The sequence below is a fragment of the Pimephales promelas genome, chromosome 8, assembly GCF_988280905.1.
Source record: "Pimephales promelas chromosome 8, fPimPro1.hap1.1, whole genome shotgun sequence".
In the NCBI taxonomy this organism is placed as follows: Eukaryota; Metazoa; Chordata; class Actinopteri; order Cypriniformes; family Leuciscidae; genus Pimephales; species Pimephales promelas.
This window is the reverse complement of record NC_142776.1, coordinates 22,265,321-22,288,358: the sequence shown is the minus strand read 5'-3', so window position 1 is coordinate 22,288,358 and position 23,038 is coordinate 22,265,321. Positions and strand designations below refer to the sequence as shown.

Below are 23,038 nucleotides of genomic sequence, written 5' to 3'. Positions count from 1 at the left end.
AGTACTGTGAGGAGGAAAGCACAGCGACACCTGCTCTTTTGGATGTATGAAGGCGAATATGAGCTAAAATATATGTGTAGGACAATGCTTATCAACAAATGATAATAAATAATGTCCATCTCAAATCGCTTTGTTCCAAGAAATAGGCCTACTGGCTTATATGAAGATGTCTACTAGCTGTTATGCTGTAGGCCTACTGTGTTTTATTTTAATCGTTTTACCTTTAGACAGTCAATTAAACTGTGAAAAAAGGCCTACAAAAATATGAATTATCGGATGTTTAACATATTTATGATCTAAAGGAACAGGATAGTCAAATAAATATAATCCTTTTCAATACATTTTTTTGTTTATTTGTTTGTTTATTTGTTTTACTTCATGTTTTTGTTGGAATAGAAGATGTTTAATGACATTTTTTGTAATATCTATTTGTATCAATTGATGTTTATTTTGTAAAATTAGATTTATTGTTAATAATTTGAGTGTAGAACTTTTTTCTTATTTTTTTCTGATTATTTGCAACAGGTTGCAACAATTGTGAAAATTATCCACTAGATTAGAAAATTGAAATTAAGCTGTTTAGCAAATAATTGTGGAAAAGTGTATTATTCATGGAAAATTATTTGTGTTGATATTATTGTTCATATTATTTAAAAATATTCATACATATTTAAAAATATATATTATTTAGCCTAACTATAATTTCCAAATCTCAGCTCAAAGTGCTATTACAGTAATAGAGAATTTCAGATGAGATAGAAGTGACATTGTGATGGAACTTTCTAAACAGTGGTCATAAACAATAAATCTGGAGCAATTATTCTTCTATAATTTGAACAGAATTTCCCTTAATATGTTTTCTTTTTGGAAATGCAGACAAAACTGTTTTGACAGTTTGACTTTTAGACACACCTTTAAAAAGAAGACATTATCCTTATTACATGGAGAATCTGATTCTCTTTTTGTGTCTTAAAATAGGTTCCACGTATAAAGCAGTTCGAATAGGCTGATTGATGCGTCAGTGATGCATTGTTGGAGAGCGAAAGGTGTGTCCTATACATCAGAAAGAAATGAGACTCACGTAAGCAAAACCAAGGAAAACCAGAAAAGTTAGTTCCAGTGTTAGTTGCTACTAGCTGCTATCTGATATGTCTGTCTTAACTTCTAAATTAAATCTATATTTTACAGATGACCTAGCCATCTAATGGTAAGTTGTTATTATCTGGCCTATTCTTTTCACAAGAGCAGTCTGTTTTAATAAACTGTGAAAAAGTATGGACAATAACATATAATTTAAAATATTGAGAGATTGTGATGAAATACATTGAAACATTGCAACTGCTAAATTAAAAAAGAAATAGGCTAAGATTGAACTGATTTGAGTTCATTCTGTTGTGATGACTTACTACTACCTAGGCTTATGGCAGTGTAGGCTATTGTGAGGAACAAACAGGCATAGACTCATTATGTAAATAAATAACTACATTTTATTCATTTTGTCTTCAAAGATTGCCTTTTGATTATGAAATAACTACATTTTCTTCATTATATCTTCTAGATTGCCTTGATTATGAATTACATCTTAATCACTGAAGATGCACAATTAAGATCACTAGTAAAACGTAGAAGTGGACCTTGAAATTGTTAAGTGTGGCTGTTTTTTTAGTGTAGGCCTGCGTGTTTACATGTAGCCTGCCTACTGTTTGCAGCAGAGGGTGGTAGAGAGATGATTTAGCCCTGCAGGCAGCGCATGTGTGCACATGCGCAGTTGTGTCCAGCGCAGCCGCAGCGCATAGCCCGTCTTCTGATGGCTTGAGTGACTGCTAGAGGAGCTGCGGCAACTGCCTTGCTGTCTGCGCACACACCACGGACCTTTATACATTCAGCCTCTCTATGGACTGGACTGGAGGACTGTTAAAATCCTCCTCTAGTGTGAAAACTGAGCGTTGACGACGGGCTTGAACCCTCGGTGTGCGCAAGGTTATGCAACTTTACCTCGCTCCATGGAAAGTTAATATTTAGCTAAAACCCCTGGAATTGAAAAAGACTTCAAGGTAAACAGTTTGAGACGGGTTTTAATATAGTATGTGTGTGTGTCTGTTGCAGTAGGGAGGTGAATGCCGACCAACGTCCGTTGTTTGTTGTGGTTTATATAGTTGTCCATTTAAGTTAGTTATTCAGGGTCAATTCATCTTGCTCCTTGTCAGCACAGCTTAAATACTAAAATAAGTTTTAACAGTTGTCATTTTTGAGACCCTCAAAACACTTCCAGCATTACAGTTTGAGATCTGGACTGTCCGTTAGCCACCACTGCTAACTCCTTTAGCCAGAGTCTCAGACATATCAATAAGACTCAGCTTAACACTGGTCAGAACGTATGCATAATGTATCATATTACTCTAGTCTATAGTTTATATTGATGTAATCTGTCATATGTTGGCAATTTATCTTTGTTATAATTGGATTTACTCTAAATTATGCGCGCGTGTGTTTTACGACTGATGTTATGAGCTGGGTTGTTTGCCAAGAGAGAAATGCCATTGGATTGGCTGTTATTTTTTTAGCGTTATTATTTTGAGTTTTGAATAATAGGTCCACATTTGTGGTCAGAGGTTAAAGCACGTGTATGTGGTCACAACACTGTCACGGATAACAGTGCCACGTTTAGTCTAGGGTGGGGTGTCGATTGTGTGATCACATTAAAAAGAAACAAACACTTTAGTCCATTGTGTTTTTATACTGTAACACAAAGCAAGCATCAATGATTCTGATGATCTGATCATCGTGGGAGTATTTCTATTGCATTCAAAATAACATGTTGCCAAGCCATGATATTTGCCAAATATATGTTTTTTTTGTTGTATAGCATTTTTGATGGCATTTTTACTTAAGTTATAATCTGTTGTGCTATTAAACATCACCATTTAAGTCCATTTTGACCTGATAGTTTTGTTAATGAAATGTAAACATATGGGCCACACAGATCCGTGTGATTAGTTGATCAATGGCTTTAGGAAAACTGCCAGCTACTTTGATGTTTTTCTCCCTTCCATTTACCCTTTGTGTTAACATTTTCAAGAGTGATGAGATTTTCAGTCCAGGAAGTCTGTACTGGAGAAAAAAAGACACCTTCTTCCAGTTCAGATACTTACCTCTCTCCTTCATCTTCTGACCCCATCAAGGTCTCTAGAACCATGGGTGAAACGTGAACCACTGGATCTTTAACTGTGGCTTTGCCGTGATTACAGCTGATCCCCCTCTGATCGCTGCTGATCCACTTTAGTTGTGAGCCCATCCTTCTTATTCTGTGCACACAAACTGCACTGTTATGTGCTGTTGCAGCACTTCACAGGAACATGCAGATTCAAGAATTTGACTGTACTGTGACCTGAGGTATGTTTGTTAGTCATATGATAAGATTTTCTTGATTTGTCTGGCTGATAATCTTAAAACTGAAAACGTAATTCTTCTGACAGTCTTCTAGAACAGAGCTTGTGTCTGTTTTTGTTGGAAAGCTTGCTAATGCTTGATGTGTAATCTTTGAGGGAAGATGTCTTAGTGGTGGCTTGTGGGTGTCTGTTAATGTCGCTTGAGATTATAACTGAATTCATGCGACCAAATAGCTTGCCTCTACTTGCCTTCTAGAACTCTTCTTGTCTGGAATGGGATTGTGTTTTGCTTAGCTTTGATGTAATATTTTCCCTGTACAAATACTGGGATCATTCATTGTTCTTATTCACACGACCCAGCCATGGTGGCGCATTGCTCCATCTCACTTCATACAATTTGTCACGTTGAATAAAAGAAGATGCTCTAAGTGGCCTTGTCTAAACATGCTCTTTACTCCCTCTCTTTCTCTGTCCTTCCTTTCTCACCCCTTTACAGACATACACACTCAGACAAACATCTTGCTTCCATTTGGCCTGGGCAAAAGGAACTTGTTTGCTTTGTAAACAGGCATTATTGCATTTCCCTTTTCAGGAGTATCTTGTAACTGCACGACTGAGGGAATTTCTAGCCTTATATGACTGAGTCAGGCAGTAGTGCACACATGTAAGCAAACCAGCAGATTCTCTTAAAGCAAAGTGCTGACTGGTGAAAGAAAGCGGAAAAATATAATGCAATCAAAATAAATCTGCTTAGTTTAAGGTATCCTGAAGCCTTGTTTGCAAAGTTCTGCCTTGCTCAGTGAAAGACCCTTTTTTGGTGTAACAGTGACTCTGCTGTTATGTAGCGTCTTATGCTGGCAAAAACCTTTTTATCATGCGGTATACAGATGTATTGTTGCTGCTCTGTAATCATCCCCTTTGAAAAACAATGTGGAAAACTAGAAGTGCTACCATGATTTACACTTACTATTGCAGAAGATCATTAGATAAGATGCCACTGGGGAGATGGCCTTCTGCTGCAGCAGACCCACACCATTAACCTTAGTGTGGTTTAAAGACTTTAAACATTTCAGGGCTCAACATTAAGGATTTGTTTCTACTTGCCCAGTTAAAATTGTTTCTTACCCTGTAGATTTTTTTTTACTGGCCCCACCACAAAAAAGCAATACAACGCATACAATAGTCTAGTTTGTGGTTTTTGACCCATAATCTTAATTTAAAGGTATAGCGGAGGATTTTCTTTTTCCGGGTGGGTAGTCTATACTATTGGTCCACCTAAGTGTCAATCATTCTGGTGATATGTTTACGTAAGGCCGTCGTACGTGCTCATCCCTGGCACAAGTTACGTGCTCATCCCTGGCACAAGTCATGCACCGCATAGACACGGTAAACATCTCAATTTGTCTAAAGTAGCCTTTTGACCAAATGATAAATGGTATCACCCTGAAATATTCTAAAACCTTGTGTGTTCATGTGTTCATATTCTAAAACCTTGTGTGTTTATTATTACACAAATGCAACAAGGTACTTCTCCATTACATATGCAACTGTGTATAAAAATAACGTATTATTAACAATGAGACATATTAGGTTAAGGACCAACGTTATAGCACTGCTTATATGTTGCCATGTAACGTAATTGCGATTTGCAAAATAGTTTCCTCAGAACGTATTTCGTGTGATACAGGGTTGCACATACCATGTCTTGAGTCCTCGGTCACTCAATCGATCAGTATAATAAGTAAATAAAACACGGAAGGGCATTTGACATGTTGTCTTTTTTCTGAATGTTTTTGAGTTAGTTTATAATTTGCAACATAATTGTGTAAGGCGTAATAGACGTTCCCTCTCGGGAGCAAGAGTGTTGTGTTTGTCCATGTGCATTTTTTTTTAAAAAATGGAGAGGGCGGGTCTTCTCTAAAATTCGGAAAGATCCTCCGCTATACCTTTAAGGTTATGGGTCAAAAACCACAAACTAGACTAATAAGTTTGTGATACCAAAAACTACTAACCTAACTCATATTTAAAATATTAATAAAGACAAGTAAACTGTCAGTATTAAAATAAGAACAAAAATGGTCAACTTATGACATTTGCTTGGTTTTTGCTTTCAAAAATATCAAAACGAATAAGTAATAGTCTATTTTCAACCTTAGTTTTGAACCTAGCTGAAAAACGCTTGTTTTTTATGGGGGTCTCACACTGAAGACTTGGAAGTAAACGCCCACTGCTGTGAGTGGATAACAGTTTTGCATTTTTATAATGAGTTTCAAGTCACTCGTCGGTGCACGTGGCGGAAATTGTTTTGAAAACGTCCTATGTTGTAAAATGGCAACCGGAATGATTCGCCCATATGTGTTCGACCCAGAGTCCGTGTGTTTCTCCATTCCTGTCGGATCCAATATAGATGGCACAGCACCGTTTTTTACTCTTTAATTGGTCTGTAAATCCAGTCAAAACAATCCTCAGTGAAATGAAGCGAACAGATGGAAAATGTTTTACCCTCATCAACTGGAACGTCATTAAAAATAAAGTTTAGCCATGCAGTCCTATTGGAATCCAGAAGAAGCTTATGCAGCCAGCGACTGTCTTCTTCCACAACCAGGCACTGCACAATGTTTTGTTTTGCCCGATAGCTCTCTCTGGTTTGTCATCACGAGGTAGGCCTATGTTATTTAGCTATGCGTGTATGTTTAAACCGGCCGTGTTGAACTTGGTGTTGATCTTCTTCTGGGGGGATGGTGTTTTATCCTCTTTGTCGTCATAGTTCCCCACTTTGAAAAACGAGTCGTTTGCTGAGCCTAGTGTCAATAAAAGCTTTTATTGGACTATCAAGGATGTTTTTAGTTCTGAAACTTACAGGATATTCTTATAATATGATGACCTCAAAAGCTCAAGGAGAATTTGATTTCTCAGTTCATCATCCCTTTAATAAAATGTAAAATAGCACTGCATAGTCTTCACTGTATAAATTAAATATATAATCCTTGTTAAAGTTACAAAAGTTATTCAGACAAGAGCAGTGAGTGATTTTTTTTCTTTGTCCTTTGTTTTTTTTTTTTTAAACATTAAAACAAAGACAGCAGCAGGAAAATTATCAGGCTAATGTCACTTAAAGAGCTGCACTTTACTGTCACAGTTGCGTCAACAGACCTGAACATCGTTTATGATGGCCCTGGAAGCAGAAGACCACCTGGGCTATGAAGTCATTGACTGCATGGAGTTAAAGCTGCACAATTAATATAGGGCTGGAATGATGCCATCCATCCATCCATCCATCTTCTTCCGCTTATCCAGGGCCGGGCCGTGAGGGCAGCAGTCTAAGCAGAGATGTCCAGACTTCCCTCTCCCTAGACACTTCCTCTAGCTCTTCCGCGGGGACGCCGAGACGTTCCCAGGCCAGCCGGGAGACATAGTCTCTCCAGCATGTCCTAGGTCTTCCCCGGGGTCTCCTCCCAGTGGGACATGCCCGGAACACCTCCCTGGGGAGGCGTCCAGGAGGAATCCGAAACAGATGCCCAAGCCACCTCAGCTGACCCCTCTCGATGTGGAGGAGCAGCGGCTCTACTCTGAGCTCCTCCCGAGTGACCGAGCTTCTCACCCTATCTCTAAGGGATCGCCCAGCCACCTTGCCGAGAAAGCTCATTTCGGCCGCCTGTATCCGGGATCTTGTCCTTTTGGTCATCCTTGCTCACCATAGGTGAGAGTAGGAATGTAGATTGACCGGTAAATCAAGAGCTTTAACTTACAGCTCAGCTCCTTCTTCACCACAACAGACCGGTACATCGACCGCATTACTGCAGAAGCTGCACCGATCCGTCTGTCAATCTCCCGTTCCATCCTTCCCTCACTCGTGAAAAATACCCCAAGATACTTAAACTCCTCCACTTGAGGAAGGATTTCTCCACCAACCTGAAGTGAGCAAGCCACCCTTTACCGACTGAGGACCATGGCTTCGGATTTGGAGGTGCTGATTTTCATCCCAGCCGCTTCATGCTCTGCTGCAAACTGTCCCGGTGCACGCTGAAGGTCCTGGTGTGAAGGGGCCAACACGACAACATCATCCGCAAAAAGCAGAGACGAAATCATGTGGTCCCCAAACCTGACACCCTCCGGCCCCTGGCTGTGCCTAGAAATTCCCTTTGACAGGAATGATGCGCCGTCAACACAATATTAAATTCATTATGTTGACGCGTCAACATAAAATGAGTCTATTTACGTGCAATGCGTCGATTCGTCACGCTGTTAATACAGATCAAACATACTCTCTCGAACTGGTTACAAAAAATGTAAAGCTTTTGTTGGTTATTTAAAAAATCTAATAGATGAACTCACGCCTCGATTGAATTCATTTTTTTACTAACGTGCTATCAGTGTGGGGAAAATGCACTGTTTTATGGGCACAGATTGAAACTCTGGCTATGAGTTAGAATGTGGTTGTGACTTCAGCTGTTTGTTCAAACAGCTGAATGAACATATTCAAGCAGCTAATTTAATCTCCTGAACGAACAAAACATTTCAGGATTCACACAATTGGTGCTGTAAAAGTGACTGAACGCAGACATAGTAAAATCCTTTCCTAATTAGGGCTACACTGCATTTACTTGTCTTATTAGGTAAAAGTTCATATATAGATTATTAACGGTTATTATTTATTGGTAAATTAACCAAAGGATTATTTGGCTATTCAGAAAAGGTAAATATTCGTTAGATTATTCTGTAGAAATATTAATCGTTAGATACTATTACATGTATTTTTTTTTTATTTGTCTGTTAAGAATCGTGGGAGAATCATGATCTTAGCTTGAAACAAAAAATCTAGATTTTCACTTTATCCATAATACCACTGTCTACTGTTTATGCAAAGTGCATTTGTGAGAAAAATTTGGGTTAAATATAATTTAAGCATTTTGGTCCAGAAAATCATTTCCGTTGCCTACAGCAAAGGAAGTCAAAAGCAGAAATGTGACTTGCATGAATTGTTCAGTATAAATGTTCATTAATTAAATTGTGAAGTTGTCTAATGCATCCATTTGAGGTGGGGCTACATTTTTCCATTTGGTTGAACTTTTACAGAATGACAAACATTCAGTGTGCATTGCAATAACATTTTTTTTTGAATGAACAGCTGGTGCCTCTGTTGAAAACTCGAACATTTGGCTGCTGTTGATACAACGTTGTTTCTTTTCTTTTTCTTTTTTTTTTAAACGTATAGGTGTTCTAATCTCTTTTCCATCACACTATGGAAAATGTGGGCTAACCAACCAGTAAATTTTGCGCTTTTGGTCACATGCCCAGAGCAACTGCTGTTACATAAAACTATGGCTTGGTGGCACTATAGAAGTATTTCCGACTAGTGTTTTTGTGGTTGATCAATGAGTTACATAGACAATGTTGGTAGACCAAGTGTGAACCTACAATTGTTATCTGGAGAATTACAATACTATTAGAAGTATTATTTTGACTGAAAAATTGCTTTGAACTTAAATGAGTGTGAACTATAGTTGAATCTATTATAGGTTACTGTAAAAAGAAACCTAATCCTAAGTCCTAACTACATGATTGATTTTGCCTGTTGTCAAAAGCTAAAATCTCTCCCTCGTCTCACAGCGGAATTATTTTCCTTGTACTGAACACGTGTTGGAAATGATCGTTGTCTTTGTCAGTTGTTGTCCTATAGCTCTCTATATATTGGTGTGTGTTGTTAGGGCAGCAGGTTGGCTCTCCTTTGGACTATTTGGACAGCTGAATCAGAATCCATAACAAACAGTTGAGGACACAGAGTCATGACTTTAGAGTAGACTGCTTCCTGCTCCCTTAGTTTATTCGCAGAGAGGCAGCTTGGGTTTCCACTGTTTTTATTGCTGGAATAGTTCACCCAAAAATGATTGTTATTTATTAACCCTTATGTCTTCTCAAATCCAAATTGGTATTCTTTTCTAAAAGGACAATTACTTAATCTTCACACTCTCTTCATTTATTATGATAAAACTAGATAAAAATAAAATAGACATGCAAAAACAACATGCAAGTGAGTAAATGCAGATTTAATTTTTTAATGAACTAACCATTCACAGTTTGTGAATAGTAATTTTGACACGCTTTCTTGTGATTAGATCTGTGATTTGATTGATTGATGCAGCATTGATCACATTTAGTTAGGTTTATTCACACACACTTGCATACTGTATATAGGCTACACTCACCTAAAGGATTATAAGGAACACCATACTAATACTGTGTTTGACCCCCTTTCGCATTCAGAACATGGTGTCCATAAAGGGATGGACATGGTCCGAAACAATGCTCAGGTAGGATGTGGCATTTAAACGATGCCCAATTGGCACTAAGGGGCCTGAAGTGTGCCAAGAAAACAACCCCCACACCATTACACCACCACCACCAGCTGCACAGTGGTAACAAGGCATGATGGATCCATGTTCTCATTCTGTTTACGCCAAATTCTGACTCTACCATCTCGTTGTGACTGTGGCCGATGGTGATGTGTATAAAATCTTGATCCAGTTAATAAATGACTCTCCAAAGCCGAATTTTTGTAACGTGGTGAATAAAATGTCTCAACAGAAATCGAGACTCATCAGACCATCAGATTCAAAATCATCAGATTTTGGTGAGCTCTTGCAAATTGTTGCCTCTTCTTCCTATTTGTAGTGGAGATGAGTGGTACCCGGTGGGGTCTTCTGCTGTTGTAGCCCATCCGCCTCAAGGTTGTGGCTTCACAAATGCTTTGCTGCATACCTCGGTTGTAACGAGTGGTTATTTCGGTCAAAGTTGCTCTTCTATCAGCTTGAATCAGTCGGCCCATTCTCCTCTGACCTCTAGCATAAACAAGGCATTTTCCCCGACCATCGGATACTGGATGTTTTTCCCTTTTCGCACCATTCTTTGTAAACCCTAGAAATGATGATGCATGAAAATCCCAGTAATTGAGTTGATTATGAAATATTCAGACAGGCACCAACAACCATGCCACGCTCAAAATTGCTTAAATCATCTTTTCCCATTCTGACATTCAGTTTGGAGTTCAGGAGATTGTCTTGACCAGGGGCCTGTTTCAGAAAGGAGGTTAAGTGAAAACTCTGAGTATGTTAACCCTGAAATGAGGGAAACTCTGGGTTTTCCGTTTCAGAAAGGGAGGTAAGTTAAACCTGAGACAGCAGAGTAAGTCAAGCCCATTTCTGAAAGAGAGGTAACTTATACTCAGAGTCAGTTACCATGGTAACTTACTCCGTGAACCTAACCTGGTCGGGAGCAGGTTTTCTTCAGTAAACTCAGAGTTTCTTGCGGTCTCCTCCCCTTTTTTAAAGAGGAAGTGCTGTTAAACTCCAACAATAATACTAAAATGTATTTACACATTCTTTAAGGAATATATATTGTTTGTCAATGGTTTAATTGACTAAATCTGTTTTGTAGCACTTTTCCCAAAAAATAAAAGGATTTAAAACGTTTGCTAAACTTTTATTTGATTACCACCGTTTTTGATAATATATTTCTATTAAATCATTAAAAAAAAATAGGAATAAAAAACATTTAATAGAACTCACTTATTTTTCAAACATAATTTAATAAGTTATTAATGATAAAAAATAAGATGTTAATCTTATTCATAATCAATTATTGAAGTTAGTTGATATGTTTTATTGAACAAATGTTTAATTTATTTAACTGTCATTTTAACTGATGATAATAATAACCATAATTTAAGAATGCAGTTTATATATTTAATAATTGTTTAATACCATAAACCGTGATCTGAGATGTTTCTCAACTCTCCCCACATGGGGGAGTCCCCCACCCCACCCCCACAAGTTACTCAGCAACTTTTACTCATGTTTTAATTTAAATTAACTACTTTTTACTTGAGTGGATTTTTAGACTGGTATTTTTACTTTTACTTAGGTAAAATTTTATCAAAGTAATAGTAGCCTACTTTAGGTTGAATAACATTCTTCCAGTTTCACCTCTATATTATAACAGTAAGTTACTCTAAAATAGTTATGAATTATTAACTGACATCTTCAACGGTGTAGTTAGATTAATGTAATAATCAGGCTACTATCTCTAGAAAGTATTGGTCTACATATTAGTAATTGCTAAATCTCAACCTCAACCACTTGATTAATACAAAGAGGAGAGACAAGAAATTGCACTTTTAATTCTTTCAAATTCACAATATACAATTGCATGAATTATTCTTGAATTCATCAAAGTGTGTAGAGGGAGAAGGTTACATAAAAAATATACCTTTTAAAAATGTATGTTAAATCCACTATTGTTTTATACTTAATTGGTTTATGTAGTAGCCTATTTAATGTAATTGCATCATATTTTATTTTAAATTACAGAAGAATTAAGAGTAATCCCTTTAATTAAATTACAATATTTAGATTACTTGGTAATTAATAACACCAAACACCTCTTTTTGTCTGGCGCTGTTGCCATGGTGACTCATAATATCTGTGCTCCATTGATAATGGCTTTTTATAGTTGTGGTGCAAGCGCTTAACTCAGAGTCAGTCAACTCAGAGTTGATTGAACTAACTCATTTCAGCTGTTCTGTAACCGAAAACTCAGAGTTTCCCATCTCAGGGTAAGTCAACTCTGAGTTCAAGCTTTAACTCAGAGTTGGTTGAACCTCCTTATTGAAACGGGCCCCAGGACCACACCCCTAAATGCATTGAAGCAGCTGCTATGTTTTGATTAGATAATTGCATTAATTAGAAATTGAACAGGTGTTCCTAATAATCCTTTAGGAGAGAGAGAGAGAGAGAGAGTGTGTGTGTGTATATATATATATATATATATTAGGGCTGTGCAAAAGTTAATTGCGATTAATCGCATCCAAAATAAAAGTCTGTGTTTACATAATATATTTGTATGTGCTGTATATAATTATTTTGTATATATAAATACCTATGCATGCATGTATATATTTAAGAATTATTTGCGCTTAAATTCTGTATATATATATATATAAATACATAATCTATATTATATAAATATAAATATTTTATATATGAATAACACATTTTCTTAAATATATACATGCATGTGTGTGTATTTATATATACAACATAATTATATACAGCACACACAAATATAGTATGTAAACACAGACTTTTATTTTGGATGCGATTAATCGCAATTAATTTTTCCACAGCCCTAATATATATATATATATATATATATATATATATATAAATACATTAATAGCGAGAGAGTTGGGACAGTGAGCACCGGAAGAGTCTGTGCATAGCATCTTCAATGCAGGCATTTGTTGGGCTTGTCCAACAAATTCCTGCATTGAAAGTGTGAGTACTGCGTGAGGAAAAAAAATACGTTTACGTCATTACTACATTAAACTCTATATAGTTATATATATTATATACTTATAATATATACTATATTTAATATATAATTATTTTAAAGGGGGAATTATTGTGGGTCCTCCTGATAACAATCAAATAATTTAAATATAATTTTATTAATAAAGTGATAAAAAAAATCTCTCTTCTCTATTTTGGTTTAAAATAGCCCTATAGTATTGTATCGTGAGTTCAGTATCGTGATTTATATTGAATTGTGACATGAGTGTATCATTACACCCCTAATATTTATCAAGTTTATATTTGCTTGAAATAATGTTGCTAAATCTTAAATACCAGTGAAAAAATTTCTCAATTGTCTATAATACAGCAGCTGAATATTAAAGTTTTTAAAAACAAAGACAAAATATGAGGGTGAGTAAATAATGACAGAAGTATGTGTACTTCAGTGTATGTTGCATTGAAAACAATAACAGTTTTTAATGTTTATGCATATATAATTATTTCAGTCTAGACACCATGTCTGACTCCAGTCTCTATCAGACAGATACATTTTTTTATTATAAATCTTGCCTTCAAAAAGTTTTTTGCAGCTTTGTGCTGCTTGTTAAATTAGGAGGGTCAGCTAAGGACGCACCACTAATAAAGGTGGTCATCTAGCCGCTGTTTCCTGTATTCCTGTGCGATGCAGGATCTGTGCCAGCATGCATGTCTGCAGGTTTCTGCCCAGCTTGACATAATGAAAGACTTTATTATTTGCTTTTTGTCTTTAATGAACACTCTCTTCTCTGGCTCTCACTCTGGATCTCTACCTCTGGCCATTTAATGGGTTGCTGGAAAGTGTTGTGTTGACTTCAGCATGTTCAAAAGTCCATGTAGTCTGTTCTTTCCTTCTCCTGAACCACCAGCAGTGCGGATAGAAAGTGCATACGCAGGATGAGCTGAGGTTTGGGTCAGGGTTTTTTTGACAGTATATCATTGTCAGCTGGAGATTAGGGGTCATGGTGGAAGCTTGAAGTCATGAACTAATTTTCCTCTTCTCTAACCAATACATATTGTCCTGTTTCTCTAATTTAAAAGAAAAAAGAGAATTGGGTCACAGTGTGTTTTTATTTTCTTTATACATCTCTATTAGGAATGGCAAATTCTTCAACCTGTATGAAATAGGTAAATTCAATGATCAATAAATCAAAATAATACTTACATAAAAAATGTACTGTATATATTTTCAGTATTCTAATTGCATTTTACTAGTTCTAGTTACTAGTTCTGCACTCATGCACATTCCTTACTGTAAAGTGAATTATAGCATTTTTTATAATCATTCTCACTTTAAAAAAAATGGCGTGACTTGCAGGTTGTTTCCTTCTGCAGTATGTTGCTTGAAGTTCTGTTTTTCACAATGCCTTTTCACAAAGATGACATTTCTAAAACTTGACATCTCATTGTGGCCCATGGTGCACAGATATTACAGATGTGTCTGTGTTGCCTTTCATGTGCCGGTTGTTGTTTTTGTTGTTGTACTTGGTAGATAATAGATCCATCTACTGTTAGAAGAGGGAGATGTCTTTGGGATTTTCATTAAACATAATGAAAATGCATGAGGCCTGACCTTCCTTTTTTTGTCTTATTCAGCAAACACCGCCCAGCACCTCTGCATGAATCATTTAGAAGGCCAGGGCAGAGGAAGTGATATTGTTATTCTGTTTCCTAGCAGTTACTCTTCTCCTCTCAGGGTATGAAAACATTCTTTCCCATGAGAGGCTAAGTTAGGCTTACCCAAATAATGTTTTTATTACTGTATTTTATATACAGGACTGGAGTTTATACCTCTGTGATCTTGCGCTGTAGCCACATTGGACCAGTGGTTTGGAAAAGGGATGGATAATTCATCTGCAGGCGTCATCTTTTGTTCAGACGTGGGAATTCATTAGGTGCGCGATTCTGACAGTGCATTATGGATTTTCTCTAGCTATCGAGCATACATCGGTTGTATAGTTTTGCGATGCATTATGGTTTCGGACATCACGACAAATGGCTGTCCCCTAAAATAGTTCCATATTTAAGGTTATAGGGGGTGATCTAGTCACAGTTGTGTGAGTTTAGTCCCTTTTGCTTTCTTATTTAAAAAATGTAGCTTTGTTGATCAGCGGACAAGAGTCTGAAATGTGATTGTGGTGTATGAAACCAGGCAAATTGTATTTGCATGTATGTGTGTAGCTCCTAATGCACAGAAACAGCTGCGTTTAAGAGGTACAGCTGTTGGCATAATGAGAGTTGCAGATCTTGGATTAACTGACCAGTTATTTTTGGTGAACCATGAGGTTTTAAAGAGCCCCTATCATGGCATTTGAAATGTTCCTATTTTTGTTTTGGGAGTTCCAAAAAACAGTTTAACGTGCATGCAAGGATAAATACTTTATTTGTCTAAAGTGTAATATGCATTTATTTTTAGCCGATTTGCTCAACGACTCCCAAGTGATTCGTTCGACGATTCATTTTCCCAAACACCTCCTTTGAGTGATGCGAATTTGCGGTGATTGGTCAAATGACCCAGTCAGTTGTTATTGGTAAACCGTAGGCAGAGACTGTCAGCAATGGAACGCCCATAACCAGGATTATAGCTTGTCAAGTGTTGAAAATTGTATATAGTGTTTGAACAAACGTGTCAGAAAAAGTGCACTTTCCACATGGTCCCTTACTCGCGTCTCCGTCAAGAGCGAGCTTTCCCAGCGAAACTCACATTGCGGCGGCTTTTGATGGGCAGTGCTTATTATATAAAGCGAAGTGATATTTGGCTAAGTCGTTTAGGAGGTAATTGCCATTTTTCAAAGAGTGTCTGGTGAATATCACAAACAAAACTAACTTTACCTCACTTAGAAGCTGCACGGAGTACACACAACACATCTTCTCTAGGGTTGGGTATCGTTTGAATTTGAACGATTCTGATTCAGATTCCGATTCCTTGTTGCGATTCCGGTTCCTAACGATTCTCGATTCCGATTCAAAAAAGGTTTAGCTAACCTTGCTAACCAATGGTCTTTCTGAAGGAAATACTCCTTCTGTCACAAATACTCCTTTTGTCACAAATTTTGCATTTTGCCGAGATTTCGTTATTTTTCAGAAAAGTGAAGCCACACTTTGGACCGCCGACGTAAGCTACTCATGTTCGACTCGCGCGGTTATGCCAACACTTCCGGTAGACGCTTCTTCGTTGGTGTTGTTCAGCAGTTTCTTCTTCTGCTCGGCGGACTGTGAATATCAAAACTAGGAATCGAAATTTTTACTTTTGAACGATTCCGGGAAAAATGAAAAGTTAGTCCCGGTTCCAATCAATACTCGATTCTCGATACCCAACCCTAGTCTTCTCGACATGACACTATTCAGCTGAAGTTTTTGAATGTGTTCTAGACTAGACTTCAAGTTTACACTTCCGTCTGCGCGTGCAGTTGTTGGGAGCGGCCAATGACCTATCTACGTCACAATGTAACAGTTAATGACTCGTTTCAAAAACAATTCATTTCATAGACTCAGAGTCGACTCTCACTTTTGAAAGACAATAACTTTATATACGGTTCACTTTCAGATCTAAATCTTTGCAGGATGATTTCATTCCCTTAGAGCTATAGTCCACACTACATGAACAGTCATTTTCAAAAATCCATGATAGGTGCTCTTTAATGTAAGTTTGGAAGTGATAGCAGCTGACCGTATTGTGCTGTGGTGTGCATGTAGCTCATTGTTTTTGTTGCTGAATTATTGTTGTGATTTATTATTATTATTATTATTTTTAATAATAATAATGTTTTCAATATCAGAACATGCAAAACTGATATTTGCATGAAGGGGATGAACATTTTTAAGAGCTTCAGCTGTTACTGATCTTACCTGTGCTACAAATGTAAATAATATTTTGCTAGAAAGCTTTGAGCAGACTTTATAAGACTTGATCTAAATTTGGGCTGAACTTATTTAGCAAAAAAAAAAGTATTTAAAAAATGTTAATGTATATTGTATATTATATTGTAATATTACAAGGAATCAGTGTAGATATAAGTTATCAGATATGCCTGCTAATACTTGACTGCTCGTACATTTGTATCTGCACTTTTTTTCTTTATCTTCCTATCTATGCCCCGCCTCTTTCTGTGTCACTCTTCTGACTGTAACGCTATCTAAGAAAGGGTGTTTCCAACTTTAACTGCTTTGAGTCATTTCTAGGCATTTTGCTGGGGAATACTATAACATTTTTTTTTTTGGTGGTGGTTTGTAATACCACAGAAGCCATGCATAGGCGTGTGGTCATAATAATTTTTCAGAAATGGAGATCGCAAGAGGAAACGTGATCTGTCTTATAGAGGATTCAGAGAAGTCCCACATGCAAATGAGAAACCTGCTTTGTTGTAAAGAGGTAGACTTCCCCTGGGTTTATCATTACAGCTCACTTATGTCGCAAAGCTCAGACGTCACAGAGGTTTTGCAGGGAAGGTTTTTTTTTTTTCTCTGTCGGGTGAATTCCAAGGCATGTATTAGAGTTACAGCTGTAAAAGGGAAGGCAGAAGCTTATACAACTGCTTCTGTCTACTTTACAGCTGCCTCTGTGTCTTCTACATGAGCACTTTGACCCCAGGTGACACCTAGACAACAGTGTGACTTTGGAATCTACTAAACGTCTCAGAAGACCGCACAAGAGAATCCTGTCTTCAAATAGCGTTATTTTTCTCCTGTGGACTTGTTTATGGAATTAGCAAGGACCTCAGTTAGGGTGACATCTTTCTTCAGGTAAGAGCAAAGTACACCAATGAAATCCTAGATGGAGGAGGAGGATTCTTGCCTTTCTAATGTTACACTGTCATGGCCTGCTGCTCTTAGTTGTCTTAAGGTTTTTCGTAAAGTCATTTGACACAAGATTCTGCTTTGTGCCTTTTTAATGTCTTCACTAGGTTCAGTGCGGTTCAGTTTTAGTGAGTCAGTGTTTTTATTGCCTTTCCGGTGGAAAGTGTACACAAATGTCCAAATATTCCCTTCGTCCAAACCTTCTAGAGGTCATCTTTTGAAAATATAGAATGACAAACAACATTTGTTTCCAATCTACAGTATACACGCCTAACAAATGACCTAGTAAACCATTTTGCTTTTGTAGCTGTAAGGTATAAGTGTTTCATAAAACCCTTTACATAGCAGTTTAACGAGCACATGAAATGGCTTCACAAGTACAGTTTTCTTTCCTGTGCTGATGTAGCGTATTTTTCATTGAAAGAGGAAGGTGGTCCAGGACATATGTAAGGGCTTGTCCTATTTGATTTTTTTTATGTCTAAAGGATGTTGGCCATGGAATGGATCATGGTTTGATACTTGCTTTGCTATGTTAAGTCAGAGACAAGTATTTGGTTTTGGGGTAAGGGACTTGCTCATTTTAGGTAGAATTTTATTGGATAAATATTTGGACTTGCCCACATAAACTGGAAGATGACACCTCAATATTTCGGTTATATAAGATTAAGCAAATTGAATTACAGCAAATGTCTGTATCTGCTAAACTATTTTCCCAAGTTTTAGGAGTGCACTGGCATATAGATGACCTTAAAGCTGTGGACGTCGACTAAAATACAATAAAATCAAATCCAAGTCTTTCAAAGAGCCACTTTTGAAGAGGATGTCAAACAAAAGTGATGTCTCATGTCATGGAGCAGTTTATGTCTGCAAGGCTGTCTTTTATTGTCAGATTACAAAGGGTGATTTACTTATTTTTTTATGGATGCTGTGTTTTATGACAGATGAATAATGATTTTGCCAAATATATTCAATCTTATTGGAGAAATGTGCTAAGACCAAAACTTCACTGACTTATAAAAGCCTTAAGGCCACATTATAGGCTATAATGAATGCTTAATTTTACCAGACATTTTTGTTTTAGACATTTTTCTTTTTGGACAAGTAACATTATCTTGAATGATGTTCCTGGCAATTTACTTTTAAACTCAATGTAATTCTCTGTTATTTGGTTTGTTTAGTTAGTCTAGAAATCTAGATGCACCCTAGCGGCAGCAAAAATTATTTTGCAGCAAAGTGTGGTCTAGCAACTCTCCGTTGGCTTTCGAAGTGGCCTGACCAGAGTTTGGTTTTTCCAATCACATTGTGTATAGAGTTGATGGGCGGGCTTAACACAATGACGGCAGAGTTGTGACAGTTCTGCTCCGTGGTTTCCATAGTTGATTTCCCTGCTACTTGAAAACAAACAAGATGCTGCTGGCGAACAGCGGTCTTTCGAACTTTGGCTGCGACTTTGGAGGACTTGGAGTTAATTAGAGAACGCCACTTAAAGTGTAAATTGCAGGTTAACCACCACAACCAATTAATGTGTAAATTAAAGTGCTCACTATGTATATATTTAAAAATATCTGTCTTAAAATGCATTAAAATAACATTTATTGGGGTTTCTTAAAAGGTAGCTTGTTTTTTACAGTAACTGGGTAATGACGTCATAAGAGGGAGCGCGGGTGGTGGTAATACACTCACTCTATGTGTTCGGGTTGAGGGAAACTAAAACGCTTTGTACAACTTCCGCAAACTAGAAATATCTAATGAATAGCCTAAAACATCTGTTGCAGAAAAGCAACAAGAACAACTAAAACAAAATAGAAACGATTTACATGCCAGAGTTTCTATTTATAACATGTTTGCAGCGTTGAGCGATGTAGCCAATCACAGATATGTGTTGATTTCTAGGAACGCAATGGCCAATCAGAAGCATATATGACAGACTTCCCTCGCCGCTCAAAACGGACATTTTGTTCAGTTATGAATTCTGTTTGCTGGCAAATCTTCAAATTATGACAAACAAAGTGTAGATATTATGAAAGATTCATTGATAATAACAGAGATGTGTGAGATCGCGATGAACTGATGTCAGCCTTTTAGGAATTATTATGGAAGCGCACTTTGCGTGCAGTCATGCCAAACCATGCATAACCGTAAGTTACTCTCTTTTTTTAATGTTATAGCGGTGTGGTTTGTATAACAAATCATTTATCTGGGGCATTTATGCTGATGTGTATGGTGGCAATACGTAGGTGAACTTGAAAGTATTTGGAGGTACAGAAAAGTTGATTTTAGTTGATTTATTAAAAAAAGTTTAATAAATCAACTAGCTCCTCCGGTGGGAAAATGTATGGGACTCACTCAGCCACAGCCGTTCGTTGCTCTGGTTTGTTGTTGCACTATTCTATTGCGTGCAGAGGGATATTAAAAGACAACTGTTTATCCTGCCCCTCGGATTGAGCTACGCCAATTGTGAGTTCCCAGACCTAACATATTGATGTAGGTCTGGCTTGCCAGGCTATTGTTTAGTATATTTTGTTGCCACTAGTAATGAAAATTAGGTAAAGTCAAATTAAAGTGAACCTACCCTGAACCACAAAACCAGTCACATCAATCATGGTTGAGCTATTGCTTTAATAGTCTTAAAAATAGTGCTTATAGGATATTTTTTTTTATTAAATATTTTTTTAGCAAATCCAAAAAATGGTATATAAGGGAAAGTTAGGAATGACACTTTACAGTCCAAACCAATGATGAAAACCAGTGGTTTTGTTTGTGGCAATACAAACTTTGCCACATTCAAATCAGTCTTCATCCAGATTTTGGACAGGGCAAAGCTGTTTTTTCACTGACCTGATTTTTTTCATACACAGGAATGTCTGTGTAAGGGAATTATCGGTCTTTCACGCCATCCCAGCATCCTCACCAACAAAGTTAAAACCGTTCCTCAAGCTTCAGTTTTTAAAACATCTCATTGCAGAAATGGCCTGTTAATTTCACATTTTGTAAGATTGTAGTAACACAAACGTATTCTGAATCTGCACAGATTTTGCTGATTGGTAGTGTTGTGGACATCCTGCAACATTGTTGAGATGATGTTTACTAGATCTAATTCAGATGTTCTGATATACCTTTTTGATTCATGTCTCATTGTTCAAAATATGAAAATGTTGCTTTACATTAATGTAGCTTTCATAATATTGTTCTGGTTGGTCAAAGCCTGCAGTTGCTTCTGTAAATTTTTATAATTTTTTCATAAACAAGAATGTCTGTTTTAATTTTGTGTCTCATTGTTCAAAATAATGCCATTTTATGTAGCTTACATAATATTTTTTACTATAAACACACTTTATCTAGAAGAGCATGATGATGGATCATTTTAAATATTAGTTATAATTTTTTTAGGCTAATTATTATTATTATTTTTAATATAATATTTCAGGCTAAATCCTGAAATTTTTAAGTGATTTGATAAATTATATATTATCTAAAATCAAGAAGCCCAATTTAGAACAAGAAACATCTCATGGCATATCGTTAGTTTGTAAGAGTCAAGACTTTTAGAAGTTTTCTGAATCCAATGTAATTGGATTTTGTTTTTTTGTTTTCCCACTTAAATGATCTTAATTTTATTTTTCCACAGGTGGCGACAGACAAGGTAGCAGGCAAGCTGAGTTCGACTCTTTCATGGGTGAAGAACTCAGTGTCGCATACTGTGAGTCAGATGGCTAGTCAGGTGGCCACGCCCTCCTCGCTGCACACCACTGTGGCTTCATCCACTGCCTCACTGTCCTCGCCCTCCTCAGCCTCCCCGTCCCAGCTCAGCCCAGATGATGTGGAGCTGTTGGCCAAACTAGAGGAGCAGAACAGGTACGAGTGCTTCACCCAATGTCATCTGGATGATTTGTGTATCTTTACAGCACTTTTATCTATTTTCCCTTTCCCAGAAACATTTTGGGAGCAATGTTTTGTCAGAACATTGCAGTGGTTATTGGGTATTAACACCATCTATTAGGGCTGTGTTCGAAATATTGATACGCTGATGTATGCATTTATATAGGAATTGAAAAGTGCAGGGTTTCTAAATGAATGAACATAATAAATAATAGGGCTGTGTGCTATTAATTGAATTTTGATTAATTGAGTTTCGATTTTGACTTCCAATGGTCATTGAGATAAAATGATTATTGTGCCTCATTTTGTTCTTTTTAGTGCTCTTTTACCCCTCATTAAAAGTCCAAACTTAACGTCCTAAGTAGTCAAATCATGTAATATGACTGACTGTTGTGTTATGAAGTATACTGTGGAATGTGCTTGATATTAGGACTGGGCAAAAAAAAAAAAAAAGATTTGTCAATTAATACTTTTTTTAAATGTGGTCGATTCGATATTGATTTGCAAAAGATATGAATCGATATTTTTTTATGTTAATAGGACATGCAGGTGCACCTCTCAACGTGAAAGATGTTCTGGGCAGTTGAAGGAACTGTCACTGTCCCGATTCAGTGAACGTAAACCATAGAGAAAGACAACACGTGTACAAGCATTATTTTAAAGCTGAAAGTTAAAGTCTGGAAACTTTTTTTTTTAAGGAAATATTTGTGTTGTTTGTGTACTTGTAATTTCAAGTTTCAATAATTTATTGCCATGTCAACAAAGTTGATAGGAATTTGTCTTGGTACAACTCTCAAAAGACACACATCATAAATACACCAACAATGAACCCAACCATCCTCAGCAACCCTAGGGCATAGGACCAAAACCCTTATACCCCATGGCAGAGAAAGTGCACAGTACATACAGTTAATGAGGTGCATTTGAATTTGCATTCAGTCTTGGATGATTTCCTTTTAAAGTTTGTCCAACCTGGTGTTGAGGAGCTCTATAGTCTTGTCCAGCTTCTCTTCTGGTCTGTTCCAAATTTAGCCTGCTCTTTAATACAAACAGTGATATGTCAAAAGCACTGACATGATGTTAACACAGTGAAGCCTTTACTGGGGTGGCTGTGTTGTGTTCTCAGACAAGTGGTGACACAGTACTTTTCCAAATATAGAACCTGGGAGAGATAAAGGTCTGTGGAGCTGTCTGTCTATCAGTCTTACTTTTTTGTCTCTCTTCAATTTTGTTAAATTATAACATATATGAGAATAGCTTAACAACACAGTTAGAAATTTTGCTCCAAACTCTGATGTTCATGCTAGTAAAACTGGTTTGAGTCTTGAAGGTGATGTGTTTTGATCCTATTCTACCGCTCTCTGCAGTAATATAATTTATAAAAATATAAAAAAGTTTTTGAAAGAAGTTTGAAAGCATTTGTTTGTATACAGTAAAACAATTGTGAAACATAATTATAAAATAATAATAATTCAATTTTTTTTGTAACAATGTAAAAGTCTTTACTGTCAGTTTTAATCGGTTTTCGTGCATGTTTTTAAAAAAGTATTAATTTTGTAAAAAAAAAAAAAAAGAAAAGAAAAAATA

The 23,038-nt window shown here is 36.8% G+C and overlaps 1 protein-coding gene across 5 annotated transcripts in view; it reads left to right on the top strand.

The window, feature by feature from the left end:
* Positions 1-1,771: 1,771 nt before the first annotated feature.
* evi5b (ecotropic viral integration site 5b) overlaps positions 1,772-23,038 on the top strand; it is a 59,672-nt gene continuing 38,405 nt past the window's right edge. For 2 of the 5 annotated variants that reach the window (XM_039691484.2, XM_039691485.2), the window contains exon 1: positions 21,201-21,427. In XM_039691484.2, coding sequence (XP_039547418.2) covers positions 21,282-21,427 — 146 coding nt within the window. In that variant the 5' untranslated portion in view covers positions 21,201-21,281. Of the gene's footprint in view, positions 2,055-3,182; positions 3,394-17,321; positions 17,519-21,200; positions 21,428-23,038 lie in introns of those variants that run through there. The other 3 variants (XM_089134164.1, XM_039691480.2, XM_039691481.2) reach the window with 3 other exon arrangements.